This window comes from Pongo pygmaeus, chromosome 1, assembly GCF_028885625.2.
Source record: "Pongo pygmaeus isolate AG05252 chromosome 1, NHGRI_mPonPyg2-v2.0_pri, whole genome shotgun sequence".
Classification (NCBI taxonomy): Eukaryota; Metazoa; Chordata; class Mammalia; order Primates; family Hominidae; genus Pongo; species Pongo pygmaeus.
Genome location: NC_072373.2, coordinates 48,079,199 through 48,094,142, shown reverse-complemented (window position 1 = coordinate 48,094,142; position 14,944 = coordinate 48,079,199). Strand labels below are relative to the sequence as shown.

The following is a 14,944-nucleotide window of genomic DNA, read 5'->3' as shown; positions in this document are numbered from 1 at the left end:
GTGTGTGATTGGGGTTGTGCTTTTTGCACATGTCTGCCTCTCTGCCCACTGACCTATTTATAGCAAGAACCCTGGGCAGAGTGCTGCTTCCCCTAAGGTAGCCCAAGTTGCTGGTTCCCAGTGCCATGCTTTCTGAAAGGGGCTGGCAGGCCAGCAGCCCAGAGAACCAGACCATGCCCTGGGGAGTAGCTGGCACTGCACTTTATACCAATTTCTGGCATTTATGGCAGATAGTACATGGGATTCGGGGGCAGAATGGGGACTCAGTAGGGTGGGTAAAAGGGTTGCTGCTCTGATAACTCAGCCCTTCCTAGGGCCAGTGCTAGGGTGGACGAAAAGCCAAGGGACCCCAGGTCTGGGACCAGCCACTTCCCTTGCAGGCTTAGCTCAGAAGTCACCATCCCACTGCCCTGAAAAGTCAGAACTTGACCGGATGAAGTTGCTCACGTCTGTAATCCCAGCACTTTGGGAGGCCGAGGTGGGTGGATTATGAGGTCAGGAGTTCGAGACCAGCCTGACCAACATGGTGAAACCCTGTCTTTACTAAAAATACAAAAATTAGCGGGGTGTGGTGGCGCGCACCTATAATCCCAGCTACTCAGGAGGTTGAGGCAGGAGCATCGCTTGAACCTGGGAGGCAGAGGTTGCAGTGAGTCGAGATCGCGTCACTGCACTCCACCCTGGGTGACACAGCGAGACTCCATCTCAAAAAAAAAAAAAAAAAGAAAGGAAAAAAGAAAAGTCAGAACTTTGGTCTCTGCTTCACAGGAGCCACTCTCATGAGTAAGCTGGGGGAAGAGGAGCTGCCCCAGACGCCCATTCCACCCCAGAAGGCCCTATGCTCTCACCAGGCTTTGGACCCAGAAGTTAGTGGGATAGAGAAAGGACCTGATCCAGAGGACAGATAAGTGGCCACCCCATCTCCGGGGAAGAATCAGTCCTGGGGGATAGGACCAGTGCAGGAGTGTGAAGGGGAAACAATTGGGAGGAGGGTGGGTGAAGGTGGGGAGAGCAGAGGCCGGAGGGACAGGAGAGCCCAGGAGAGAAGGAAGGAGTCACCTGGTGGCCAGGCCTGGAACTGCAAGTATCTCTTCTGTGAGGCCTCCTGCCCTGTGCAGCAGGACTAGGTGAGGGATTGAAAGTGCCCTGACCTCTCAACCCAGCAGACATCAGGGAGAGTTAATCCAGGTTTGCAGAGGAAGGAGAGTATGAAACCCAGCAGGAGAAGCGGCTCTTAATGGACAGGCCTTTTCTGATGGCCAGAGTCAGGGGCAGGACGGGGTCATTTCTCGGAGGTCAGGGCTCTGGTGAGCTGAGCATCCTGGGTGGTGAGTGTGTGCTGTGTGACGTCACAGGGACTGGGCAGAAGGGGCCCCAGGGGACCCTGGCAAGCAGCCACCAATTCCTTAGCCCTCCCTTCAGATCCCGAGCTCCGGACTGCAGACAGGGTGACTGGAGCCCAGCACAGCCCTCTCTTCACAAGCCCCAAGTCTTCCCTTTCTTCTCAGTGCTCACAGCCAGAGCTGCAGAAATGACCAGGAAACTGGGTTTTTAATGAAGAAGCTGTGATGCCTGTGGACACTGTACACACATAGAAGGGGTGTGGCACAGGGCTGGAGGAAAGGTGTTCTCACTCCCTCCTCCTCCTCCACTTGTTACACCACAGGGTGGCTGAGAAGCCCCAGGTGCCTCATGGGTGGGTGGAAGCCCACCCTGCCAGGGTGAGGTCTTCAGACACGCATTTTTCCTGACTCTTGGATATCTGTTTAATCCCAGTTCCAGAGAAGGGCATACAGGCTGGAGGGAAGAAGTGGGGGAAAGGGGGGAAGGGATGCTCCAGACACAGGCAGAGAGATGAGTGAGCTGGGTTGGAGAAGAAGCACGAAGCAGGAGCTCAGAGCGCAGCACAGCAAGCTGGCCTGTAGGGACAAAGAGGTGAAGCCATCAGTTCCCGGGGACCTGTGTGCAGCACATGAACCCCTGACTTACCTACAGCACATGCAGTCCCCAGGGCTTCTCAGCCCTAGCGCACCCCTGACTGGATCTTCATTCATAAGGGCTCCTATAAAACCTCAGCTTCTCCGCCCTCGGGCACAGTTCCTCCCCTTTTGGGACCCCTCACACTGCTCCTCCACACTGCAGCCCTCAGCTCTTACCTAGCCTTGCCGTGCTACTCTGTGGCTGGTTAATTCCCACCTCCATGCTTCTGTTGCACCATCAGCCCTTCAACGTGCCCTTCGCTTTATCAGCTAACACTCGCCCATCACGTCCTCAGAGAGCTGCTCCTCTCCAGAAAGCCTGCTCTGACCAGTGCTGTCTGGTGGATGCCTGCCCTATTGCATTCTCTCAGCACTTCCGTAGAGGGTTTTACATGGCCTGATTTCCTTGCTTTGCCCAGTTTCTCCAGCTGTTTCCTCAGTTGGTGGGAAGTCTTAGCTTCTGTGAGTGGTAGTTCCTTGGGAACAGGTACTGTGAGTGCTGGGTACTTCGCAGGGAGCACAAATAAAGGACATCGCCAGGAGGTATTTAAAAGTGCATAGATTCTCAGAAAGTCAGAGATGAAGGGATCCCAGGAACCCTCTAACCTAGTGGTTCTCAAACTCTCATGTGCATCAGAATCACCTAGAAGTCTGGCCTCACCCCAGAGTTTCCAATTTAGTGGATCTGGGGTGGGGGCTGATCATTTGCATCTCAGGTGATGTAGATGCTGCTGGTCCCAGGGCCACACTTGGAGAACCACTGATTTGATAGAGCCCCCAATTTCATAGATAATGGGAACAAAAAGGGCCGCCAAACAGAAATGACATGCCCAAGTATCACGGTGCTGGAGCCAGGACTGAGCCCAGGAGAGCCGACTCAAATCAGTCTCATCGGTGCCTTTGTCCCTGCACCACACTAAGTACAACCCGCCTGCCCGTTGTGGACTCCCTCATTATCCTCTAGACTCTGATGGACCCCAGAGAAGGGAGATGGTCTCTAGGTACCTCTATTGTGAGGTCGGAGACTTGGCGGCATCAAACATCTTCTTCCGGCCTTCCATGCCAGACATGGCCTCCACGTTCTTCCTCCAGTCACCCACCTCCACAGGCCGCTCCTGTGGACAAGTGGCACACACATCAGGGACTTACCAGGCTGGACGGCCCCCCAGCTCAAGAGAAGCTGGGTGATAGAAAACCAGTCTCCTCGGATGATAAGAAATCCTGACGCCCCTCCCCAGCTGGTAAGGTCCTAGGACTCAGCCAGGCAGGTGGACCACGGGCCAAGCTGAGGCCCCACAGGAAAAAGGAAGCTGTGTGGCTTGGGAGCACTGGGTGAGAGTGGCAGCTATGGGGCTAGTTCCCACCTCAGTGCACCTCAGCAAAACCTCCTCCAAGGCTCCATGCCACCCTCCTGGTCTGGCACTCAGCAGGCTCAAGGCCACCTCTTCCAAGAAGCCTTCCCCTGAGAATGCGGCTGCTTTTCCATTTCCTCAGTATACTGTCTGGCTTATCTCTTCTCCTCTGAAGCTTCTTGGGCCAGAAACTATGTTCCTTCATCCCTGTTCCTTATAGAGCCTATCAATTTGGGGCACATATACTGTGAATTCAACCAACTTTGAATAATTTGTTGCTTGGTGGTTGAACTCAGTTCTCTAATGTCTGTGCTCGTGTGTGGCTACAACCAAGATGAGCTGCTGTCTCCTTTCCCTGTGGTGACCAGGCAGTCATCTCCACCATTACCCTAAATCTCCACATTATCTTCACACTGGGAACAAGATTTTTACTTCATTTCTCAGTCTGGGGTCTACCTTTCTTTATGTCCTAGTTTCTTTGTCAGACTGGGAACAGCCTGAAGGAAGGGAGCAAATCTTCTTTCTTTCTTCCCACACTGGTCTCCCAAAGCATTCTAGAACGTTCTGTCTGTCAAGCTGACTGGTCTCCAACAGGAGCTCCTGGGCCCGCCTGAGGCCATGTGAGGGGTTGACAAGGGGAAAGCTGGTAGGGCAGAGGGTGGAAGGTTCTGAGGAAAGGAACCTCACCTTCTCTGTGTCTTCCTTCTTCACAGACTTGAGGTTGGCCCGCAGATCCATGGACACCTTGTGCTTGGAGCCCAGCAGAGCCCGGAGCATGGCGTCAGCCGAGACACGGACCCGACGCAGGGGCGGGCGCTTGAACTTCCCACGGAGGTCCATCACCTTCAGCTTCAGGTCCTTAATCTGCAGGTGAGAAGCGCCCGGGGCTCACTGGAGAGGGAGCTAGCCACAGGGCACCCTTCCTGAGGACCTCAGACTGCTAGGGTTCCAGCCAGAGATACACCTTAAATTGTCCACCCTTGAAGCCAGACCTATCAGCAGTCACCAACCTTTTTGTCACCAGGGACTGGTTTTGTGGAAGACACTTTTTCCACGGAGAGGTGGGGGGTTGGTTTCAGGATGAAACTGTTCCACCTCAGATCATCAGGCATGAGTTTGATTCTCATAAGGAGCGTGCAACCTAGATCCCTCTCATGCACAGTTCACAATAGGGTTCATACTCCTGTGAGAATGTAATGCCACCGCTGATCTGACAGGAGGCGGAGCTCAGGCGGGAATGCTCACTGCCCACTGCTTACCTCCTGCTGTGTGGCCCAGTTTCTAATAGGCCACGGACAGGTACTTGTCCACAGCCCAAGACTTGGAGATCCCTGCTCTAGGACAGTCAGACCCACCCATCCCTTTGCAAATAACCACTGCACATTTGCTGATAAACGGATGGTTAAGTGGACAGATAAAGCCTATTAGCCGTTGCTAACACTGTAGCCTTGAATAAAAGGGGCAGCTCCACCAGACTGAGACTTGTCTGGTTTGGAAGCCCTATTTGGAGTGCAGGGCTGCTTCCTCTTGTTCCTGCAGCCTCATCTCTACTTCTAACTTATTCCTCCCCAGTGAGCCTTCAAAGCAGCTCACAGCCTTGATCCAGCAGGGTGATAAACTTACAGGTCCTAGACCCCTGGAGGAATTCCCGGGGTGTGATCTCTAGGGGGAATTCTTAGGAGCTTGATGACCCCGCATATCATTCCTGGTGGGCAGAAGTGGGAAGGAGGGAAGTGCTTGTGTTCCCTCCCTGCCCCCTCCTCACTGCTTGGACAAATGCCCCAAAGGAGCCCTGTCCTTCCCCGCTCTGCCCCTCCCCACTGGAGCAGGGTCTGGATGGAGCTAATCCTCCCACACCCCATGCTAAGGGAGCACAGAGCACTGGAGTGGAAGCCAGAGACCAGCACTGGTCCCAGGACCACCACTGTGCAACCTAGGACAAGTCCTTGGCCTCTCTGATCCTGAGTGTTCTCCTCTGCAAGGTGCAGATAATAGCCCCTACTTCATCCACAGGCCTACAGGGAGGATCAAAGGCTATAACACACATGAAAGCACTTCACAAAGGTAAGATGTTATTAACAGGCATATGATTATTTGTGTGGGTGGATAAAGAAAGCAGCTTCTGTTAGGCTGATGAGCCCACATGGCAGGTAGGGAGGAAGTTTGTACTTTTCACGTGTGATTATCCACTCTACCCATCTCCAGCCCTATGGGGCTAGGACGGAGAAACCAAAGCTTCCTGCTTAAGTGGCCCCTTCCCAGGCCCTGTGGAAGGAGGGGACCTCCCATGGCAGCTGCATCCGTGCCCATGCCCCTGCCCAACCCATTATGGCCATGCCCCTTCCATTCCTTAGACTCACCTCCCTGGTGTTGTGGAGGCATTTGGCCTCAATGTCGTATCGCTCCTCATCCACCACCTCCACCTTGGCGTGCAGCTCCCGGCACAGGTCCTGGGGGCCGAAGATGGATCATGCAGGTGTGAAGAAGAGGGGAAGAGACATCAGTTTCCAACCCTTGACCCTCTCCCCAGCCCCTTTGCAAGACCTGGGATCCAGAGAGGAGCTGACAGTCTCCTCCACTCTGAGGCTCATGACGGGCAATAGCTCAAAGGGTATGCCCTCTGTTCTCCTGTCTGAAAGTCATGGTTTCTTAAAAAATAGTATTCCTTCGCTTGAACCCAGGAGGTGGAGGTTGCGGTGAGCTGAGATCACACCACTGCACTCCAGCCTGGTGACAGAGCGAGACTCCGTCTCAAAAAAAAAAAAAAGAAAAAAACTAGTATTCTTGGCTGGACACAGTGGCTCATGCCTGTAATCCCAGCACTTTGGGAGGCCAAGGTGGGTGGACTACCTGAAGTCAGGAGTTCAAGACCAGCCTGACCAATATGGTGAAACCCTGTCTCTACTAAAAATACAAAAATTAGCCAGGCATGGTGGTGTGCACCTATAGTCCTAGCTACTTAGGAGATTGAGACAGGAGAATCACTTGAACCTAAGACGCAGAGGTTGCAGTGAGCCAAGATCATGCCACTGCACTCCAGCCTGGGTAACAGAGTGAGACTCTGTCTCAAAAAAAAAAAGTATTCTTTCATCATGGCTCATTGCAGCCTCAACCTCCTGGGCTCAAGTGACCCTCCCATCTCATTTTTTTAAATTTTGTGTAGAGACAAGGTCTCACACTATGTTGCCCAGGCTGGTCTCAAACTCCTGGGTTCAAGTGATGCTCCTGCCTCAGCCTCTCAAAATGCTGGGATTACAGGCATGAGCCGCTGTGCCCAGCAAAATAAAATAGTTTTCTTATGATAAAAGTAATGCTTTAATTTTAGACATTTTGAAAACTATGTATTAAACAAAAATAATAAAAATTAAAATACCTAGTAATGCCACCACCCAGGGATACTTAGTAACATTCTGATATATTTCCTTCCAGTCTCTTTTCTCTATAATCACTGGTATTTAAACAATTCACCAGTGATCTGAAAACATTAAAGACCAAACTCTAGAAAAGGATAAAGTCCTTGGAGAAGTGGGGCTTCTCCCAACCCCGGCTGCTTCCCCACTCCATGTCACCACACTGGCTGATTGTGAAGCTGGGCCACCCAGCCCAGGCAAGTCACGCCTCCCCTCTGAGGCTCAGTTCAGTGCCCGTAAAATGGAATCTAATGTTCCCACCTCACAGGTGGTTGTGAAGATTAAATGAGACCATGTAAGAGAGGAGTGCCCTGTAAATTATGGAGCCTTGAGCTGGTGTTAGTTCAGGCTCCTGCCGCCTGGTCCTTGGAGCCACCCACACAGCGCCTCCAGCCCCGCCCTGCCCCGCCCCGCCTGCCAGGCTCACCTGCAGGGCGCTGAGGGACAGGCCACGGGTCTGCAGCGTGGGGATGCGCTCTGCCAGGTAGCGCACCTTCTCAGCCTCGCGCTCCTCATGTTCCTGCTCCCAGCATTCCTTGGCCTTGGCCAGCATCAGGCTCTGGACAGGACACACCTGCTGAGCTGGGGGGCCTCACATCTCCCACCCGGCATCAGGGAATGAGAGGAGGGCAGCCACAGCCTGGGCCAACTCTGAGACCACTGTCCAGTGTAGAAGTGTATGCAGCAGCCATGGACAGGCCATGCATGAGGGTACACCAAGTGGCTGCACACAATGTTCCTCAAGCCCTGGAACTTGTTTTCCCTGGACAGTCTTCCTCTTACCCACTTACTGTCTGTTTTGACCCACAAAGCTCCAAAGAGAGAAACACATATGAAAATAAAGGAAGTTCCTCTGCCTGCACGAGTAGCTTCCCACTCTGAAGCTGGTCACCACCTACTCTAGGGACCACAGGCGGGTGCCAGAATCCATACTCGAGGATCCCACCTACTGACCACCTGAGCCTGGCACTGGCTCCAGCAATGCTGGACTCCTTCTGCTCCTCATCATCCTCACTCTGGCCTCTTTCCTTTCTCCTTTCCATAACCCTCCACATCTCTTCAGAGTCTGCTCTGCTGTCCCTCTGCCTCCCACTGGGCATCCCCCTGCAGCCAGCCCCCAGCCTCACCTTCAGCAAGAGTTTGCGGGAGGCAGTGATCTTGGGTTTTCTCTGTGGGCAAGAAGAGAGAGAGACAGGTGGTGAGGCAGAGGCTGCAGAACAGGAATTCTGGTCTAGGACAAGACAAGTGCCAGCCAGGATTCTCTATCTTTATCCAGAATCCTCTGCTCACCCTATGGTGCCTTAAAAGCTCATCTTTGTGATTTAACCTCTGCAGTTCAGAGAAGGCTGCAGTCAGCTACCTTGACCTAGGGGCTGAAGCCTTAACTTCCCACTCTGATTCTGCTGCTGCTGAAATCTTGTATGATACTATGAGGGCCACATGGCTTCTACAGGCACCTCCTTCCTCATCTGTAAATAAGGATATTAGGACCCCCTCCTTACTTAGTTCACAGAGTTATTGCAGATGAAATGAGATCATGGATGTGCAAATCCTTTGAAAATCGTAAAAGCTATGTATGTTTTCACACTCCAGGTAGTAATAGGGCAATACCTTGATGATCTGTCATGCTGCATAAATAAGCTGTGAATTTCCCAAATAAATGAAACGTATCTATGTAGACCACAATACTTTAAAAAATGTTAACACCACCCATACAAATCTTTCTAAGATATAAAACCACGGTTTTATCTTCTTATCAAAAATCCTAAACATGTTCTTGCTTACTAGTCCTGGCCCTGTGACGGTGGTCCCTCAGGGTTGGCAAAGGTGAGTAGGGCTGCTTGGCCCCCAACTAATGAGACTGTTATGCCTTTTGAGCACTAGCGTATCTTCTGGGCCATAGGCGGTCACTTCTCATTGCCAGCAGGAAGCATCCTACCTAGACTTAATGTGCTGCGAGCTGGGAGAGCATGGCTCTGAAACGTTATTCCAGGGTGTAAAGCAGAAGTGATTAGGCTTTGAGAGGGAAGTTCTCATGAGAGACAATGGATGAGTTTCAGCAAATGGAATGTGTAACTTCTATTCTGACTGTTCAGAGTGGTTGGTTTGTCTTTTCCTCTCCTAAAGATTTTTGTTACATTTCAGATAAGTGCAATTTCAAAAGAAAGAGCCTATGACTCTAAGCATTACTAGCATGGTTTACACACTGTAATGTACACATGGCAAATGTTTGACTGCGATCTTGTTTCCCCACCAGTTGGTGAGCCAATGGCCACCTCGTTTGACCATCAGTGAGGACTCACTTTAATATGAGCCTCAGCAAAACTTAAAAATTCATATGAATGTTGAAAAGTAACATGTTCAATTCTTACTGAGAATCTCTGTACCAAATGTCCCCTCCATCAATACTGCTAATTCTCACTGTTGCCATCCCTGGGCCTACATCCCTATCCCTGCCATCCCCATCCTTGGACTATACATAGGCTGTGATCTCAGTAGCCTGGTAAGTCTAGAGTGTATAGAATGGCCAATGTCAGGGTTTTCTAACACCTGAGGGATTTAAGGACATCTCTTTGCTCCTCACTCAATGTTCAGCCATTGGGCAAGGGCGGAATAACCCAATGACTATCCCTTACCCTTCCAATATAGCTTTGCACAGGATCAGCTCTGCATGGAATAGGATGGTCCCCCCAGGACTGGACCAGCTCTCAGAATGGGTGAGGAAGAGCTTGTACTCAGCAAGGATGCAGAGTCACACCCAACCCTGCTGCAATACCAGTCCTTCCAGTGACATGGTACACTGGCACAACAACTCCCTGGACACTAGGAAGACCCACATCCAGAATCTTCGCCTGACGTTTCCATCTCCTGGGAATTTGTTCAGCCACTAAGTACCCTACACCCCCTGGACTCCCACCAGGCCTTAACACAAGCTCTCCCCTCTCCTTAGATGCCAACCCCACCTTCCCACTTTTACCAGTCATTAGAGTTAACCAAGACAGAGATACCCCAAATATCACTTACCTCGCTTCAGGAATCCATCACAGGAAGGACAGGGAAAGAGCAGAACACAGAGTGAGTACGAACAATGAGGATTACATGTGCAGCTGCGGAACCTCACAGAACAGCTTAGGGGAGGAGGGGGCCGGTGACAACAATGAGCCAGAAAGTCATCAGGCATCAGGCAAGGGGAGCGGTTTCAGTTCCGGCAGAATAAAATAAAAATCCAACAGCCCTTTGAACTACGGGGCATTCTTATTGAGAGGTACTGGGCATCGTAAGTTGGGGACAAGTGGTGGAAGGGGAGGGAAGCCTTAACATAGGGTTCCAGTAATGTGAAAGCATCCATCCATTGGGAATTTGGGTAAATTCCCAAAGCTTTGTTCACCTACTGCGCCAGTGTTAAGTGGTGGCCTGGTACATGCAATTCATGTGCTAGATCAAGGCAGGAAAACTCTGAGGCACAGGCCAAAAAGGCACTCCCAGGGCAACCTGGGAGTGAGTTCTGCTCAATGGCTGGGAGGACACAGGCAGCACGGGGGAAACCATCAAGTGCTGTCCCTGTTTGAGGACCTGGTCTCTTAGGGAAAAGCTTTGGGGGTTGAAAACATGGTGCCTCCACTGTGGGGCTGAAGTCTGTGGCAAAGGGACTTGCCTTCCTGGGGCCCCAGATGGCGGTGAGACTACTTACACTTCCGGCATGGTGGCAGTGGGACAGCACCTAGGGGGCACAGAGGAATCATTCATGAAGGAAAGTGGAACCCCTGCCCCCGCCCAGCTGGGCCTTGGGAGCCCAGCCTAGGAGACAGAGTCAGAACACAAAAGGAAGAAATCAGACACATTGGATTCCAGCAGGTCAAGATGGGACAGGGTTGGAGGGCAGGGGTCAGCCAACTACAGCCCATAAGCGTAACCTGGCCCCCAGCCTGTTTTTGCTTAAAGAGTTGTAAGCTTTTTTTTAAGAATTTGCAACAGAAACCTTATGTGAGCTACAAAGCTATCTGGCCCTTTCCGGATAAAGCTTGTCAATCCCGGTGGAGAACAGAATGGAGTCCATAGGAAATATGTTTGGAAAGTGACAGCAGCTGGGCGCAGTGGCTCATGCCTGTAATCCCAGCACTTTGGGAGGCCAAGGCGGGCAGATAATGAGGTCAGGAGTTCAAGACCAGCCTGGCCAATATGGTGAAACCCCGTCTCTACCAATAATACAAAAATTAGCCAGCGTGGTGGTGCATGCCTGTAGTCCCAGCTACTCAGGAGGCTGAGGCAGAAGAATTGGTTGAACCCAGGAGGCGGAGGTTGCAGTGAGCTGAGATCGCGCCACTGCACTCCAGCCTGGGTAACAGAATGAGTCTCCTTCTCAAAAAAAAAGTAATCATAATAATAAGTGAGAGTGTAGCTCACTCATGAGGGCCTTGAAGGACAGGCTGAGTTTACACTTTATCCTGTGGAATAAGGGTAGTCATTGAAGGGCTCAGAGAGAGGAAGGCCTAGAAAGTGAACGAACAGAGTGGATGCTGGAAAACGGGTAGCTGCCACATGGCACAACTCCATCCACAGATGGCAATGCAACTGGCACCCCCAGGGTGGGGCAGTGGGAGGCCCTGAGTGGGAGAGGATAAGCCTCGAGGCAGGGGAAATCCTGTGTTCACCCTAGTCTGTCTTTCCCCTCTCTGGGTTGGTTTTCCTCTCTGCAAAATTAGGGGTTAAATCAGTGGATTTCCTCTTGATGTTTATTATTAATTAATAATAATTAATTAAAATAATATTTAATTAATATTATTTGGTTGAATCCTTTGTTCTAACCAAATCTTACTTGGAAGTAAAATAAATTCAATCAGTAAAAGCAAAATGGCATTTTGCCTATCGGAAGGTGGAGGGTGGGAGAAGGGAGAGGATCAGGAAAAATAACTAATGGGTATGTCTCTCATACCTGAGTGATGAAATAATTGATACAACAAACCTCCATGACATGTTTACCTGTGTAACAAACCTGCACATCCTGCACATGTACCCCTGAACTTAAAATAAAAGTCAAACGAACAAAAAGACCCAAATGGCACTGGTTGAAGGGGGCTCCCATAGCAGCCCTGCGGTCTTCTGTGAGGACGCTTGGCTGTGGAATACAATTTGAAGCCCCCTGACCAGGTGATCCTGGGGCCCAGGCCAAAGAGGGGGTCCGTGAGGCTGCAGAGGGAGATGTTCCAAAACCAGACATAATTCACCGTCTTGCCTGGGCCTGGACACAGAGCATTCCAATGCACGGGAAGGGAGGGATAGTGCAAAAGCTCAGGGAAAGGAAGGGGAGAGCTGAGGTGGAGAGCAGGTGTGCAGGGGCACACAGGAGCCCTGAGCCAGGCTGTGAAGTGAAGGATGGGAGAGCCTAGTATGTGTGGAGTGGGCAGGAGTTTGGACTTGGTTCAAGAACCTGGTTGGGGGCTCTGGGAAGTGGGGAATTAAAAGACACTTGTAAAGTGCCTGCCAATAATTGTATCCCAGAGCCACCCTTTCCTCTGCCCTAATTCTCTCCTTTCCCTTTATGCCCATGAAGCACTGTCCCGACCCCAGTGAACACAGCTTTGGCCACCTCCCCTGAATCTCCCAACGGGTCAGAAAGCCTTCTGGGCCTCCCTCCACCTCTGCCTCCACCACCAGGGGAGGGTAAGGCTGGGGTGGAGGAGGTGGAGGGGTACTGTGACCCCAGAGTCTCAGCTGTCATGCTGGGGCACAGAGGGAGGGGTATGGGGACAATCCATGAATTCCTGAGATGCTTGGCTGGAATTAGATTTTATAGGCAGCTGCTTATTCTGAGGGCTCTGCTTCTCCGAAGACACTGAGGAAGTCCAAAGGAAACACCAGCTGGCGAACAGCCACCTCCAGGCCCATCTGTCCATCATCAGCCTCCAGGAATGCCAGTGTCCAGAGGGCACCAGGTCTGCGTCTGTCTCCCTGGGATATGCCTTGTCCTTGGTGGGCATTAGGCAGTGATCATGCCTCCCTGTCTCCCTCAGAGAACCAACTGTCCCCAGTGTGGGGCCCTACCTTCCAAGGCCAGTTTACACCTCCTGCCAAGCTCCGGGGCCTGCCCCCAGCCTGCCTCACTGACAAATGCCAGACCAAGGGGTCCCACGTCAGGCAAGAGGCCTCAGCCTGTGCTCTGACACCCACCAGACGGGGGCCCTTGCCAGGCTCTGTGGAAGACAAGCAAGGACTGATAAATCAGGATGAAGATAGCAGCCACTGGAAGGCTTGGAGAGCCAGGATTCCATCTCCTCCACAAGCAGCAAGCAAGGAGATAATGAGAAAATCCTCCACCCGAGGGAGGGAGCAAAGAGTCTCTGGTGGTTGCCTCAGAGCTGGGTTTCCCCTTCCTTGAGGCTTTGCAGCGTGGAAGGGACTATCAGACTATGAGATTGAGTCTGTGTGTATAAATGTGTGTAAGTGACTGTGTGAGAGCGTGTGTGTGTGAGAGACAGAGTATATGTGTAGGGGAAATAACTGATCTCTTTGCACATCCAATGATCACGTCCACAAGTATCTAGTTAGTCTCATGTGCTTCCCCCTGCTCCCCGCCCCCTGACCTTGGACCCCCGTTCAAGGGCATCCCTGTCTTCCTTGACTGACGGTTAACACTCCCAAGCCCATGGTACTGGGCTGCCCCCATCTTGAGCTCTGAACAGCAAAGCCTAATCTCGGAGCTGCTGTGGGACTGTGACTCCCAAACCTGGTGGCAGGTGCTGCCTTCAGCCTCCACCTGAGTCAGGGACCGCCACACGGCCCCCTGCCCCAAGCCTTGGGTTGCCCTGTACATACTGCTCTGGCTTAGGTGTTTACTGGCTCTTGTGCCTCAACCCAAAATGCTGCCACCATTGCCTTCCTTCAAGAGGATCCCCAGTATCTACTGCTGCTCCTCAGAGCCAGGAGCTCCGAGCAGGAGCGGTCAAGAGGGGTTGCCGGTCTGCCCTCCCCTGCTCTTGTGCTACAGTACAGAGGGATGGGCAAAGGGAGCTAACAGCGTTGCTCAAAGACAAAGAACACAGAAGCAAGATGGTTTCCTTGGTCAGCAGGGAGCTCTGGCCCTGCCTTCTAGGCTCCCTGGGAGTCCTGCGCGCCAGGCACCCTCCTTCTCTTCCGCTGCAGGCATTGCTGACTTTGAGCACTCACCCGGCTCTCTGATCCCAGGGGCACCCCTTCCCCTGGGTGCTCTCTCCCTCCCACACCCTGCTGGGCATCCTGTGTGAAAACATCATCCCTTAGGCTCTGCCTTGGGGCTCCTAAGGAACCTCATGGAAGATTCTGCTCCTTGCTCGCAGCCTCCAAATGGCCAGGAAAAGGTTTCACCTCTCACAACAGTTTTGCAGGAGAGATGCCATTCTGTGGGACAAAATGCTGTGGGAGTATTTTAGGAATGTTCTACCAACAAACCAACTGCACAGGCAAGAAACGGTTTTCTCCAGCTCCAAGACCTCGCTTTCTCCTTAAACAAAAGCCCCAGGTTCTCTGCCTGGGATCAACCTACATCTGAAGTTCTGGGCTGCAGACGCTTACCTTGTTCAGTCCTCGTGGAGCTGGGCTGGCCTGTGCCTCACCGTAGACTGCAGACTGTGAGGGGCAGAGCCGAGGGGAGGCTATGAAAACTGTGTCCAGCGGCAACTGGCCGGTAAAAATAGAACAGACCCACTGCCCCCTCCTGCTGCCCCTCCTCCCTCCCACCCCTCCCACCACACACACACGCACCTCACAGGGCATACGCGTGCTGCGATGCACACAACAGGCACATAGGCGGAAAGCCATGTGAATTTGTGGCTCAGGAGCAGAGGCAAATCCTGTGCACATAGTTGCCACCAACTGAGTGAAACCAGCACCCACCTGGGGAGACTCGAGCTGCAGAAGGGGAGAGAATGAACAGCCAGACCAGGTGTGGGGACTGAGCAGAGATGGGACCGGGATGGGGAATGAGGGAGAGCAAAGGGCCACAGTGAAGGCCCAGAGGGGCAAGTAGCAGCTGGGGAAACAGGACCACTGGGCTAACCCTGCATCTCTTGTAAGGCAATATGGAAATGAGGCCCCCGAACCCATGCCCCAAAAGCCCAAGAGGGCTAAAGACTCAGCTTTCAGGGATTTTTCAGTGGCTCTGGTGCACCTGGGACAGGAGGGTGCCTGGCTGTGGGGAGTGATGTGAGCAGTGTTACAGGCTGACCCC

The 14,944-nt window shown here is 52.3% G+C and overlaps 1 protein-coding gene across 1 annotated transcript; it reads right to left on the bottom strand.

Moving 5' to 3' along the window:
• Positions 1-1,789: 1,789 nt before the first annotated feature.
• TNNI1 (troponin I1, slow skeletal type) lies at positions 1,790-14,347 on the bottom strand. The gene is made up of 9 exons (XM_054462599.2): positions 14,290-14,347; positions 10,433-10,462; positions 9,766-9,769; positions 7,869-7,910; positions 7,169-7,300; positions 5,692-5,781; positions 4,019-4,195; positions 2,985-3,094; positions 1,790-1,919 (listed from the first exon to the last, which is right to left on the bottom strand). Exons 2-8 carry the CDS (start codon positions 10,441-10,443, stop codon positions 2,987-2,989), a joined length of 564 nt encoding a protein of 187 aa, XP_054318574.1. The 5' UTR covers positions 10,444-10,462; positions 14,290-14,347; the 3' UTR covers positions 1,790-1,919; positions 2,985-2,986.
• Between the last annotated feature and the right edge of the window lie 597 nt (positions 14,348-14,944).

Bases quoted from the DNA above. Each gene is read 5' to 3' on its own strand.
- TNNI1 (XM_054462599.2), bottom strand. The intron at 4,196-5,691 runs GTGAGTCTAAGG...TCTCACCTGCAG, and splicing joins GCCTCCACAACACCAGGGAG to ATTAAGGACCTGAAGCTGAA. The intron at 3,095-4,018 runs GTGAGGTTCCTT...ACTTGTCCACAG, and splicing joins AGAAGGAAGACACAGAGAAG to GAGCGGCCTGTGGAGGTGGG.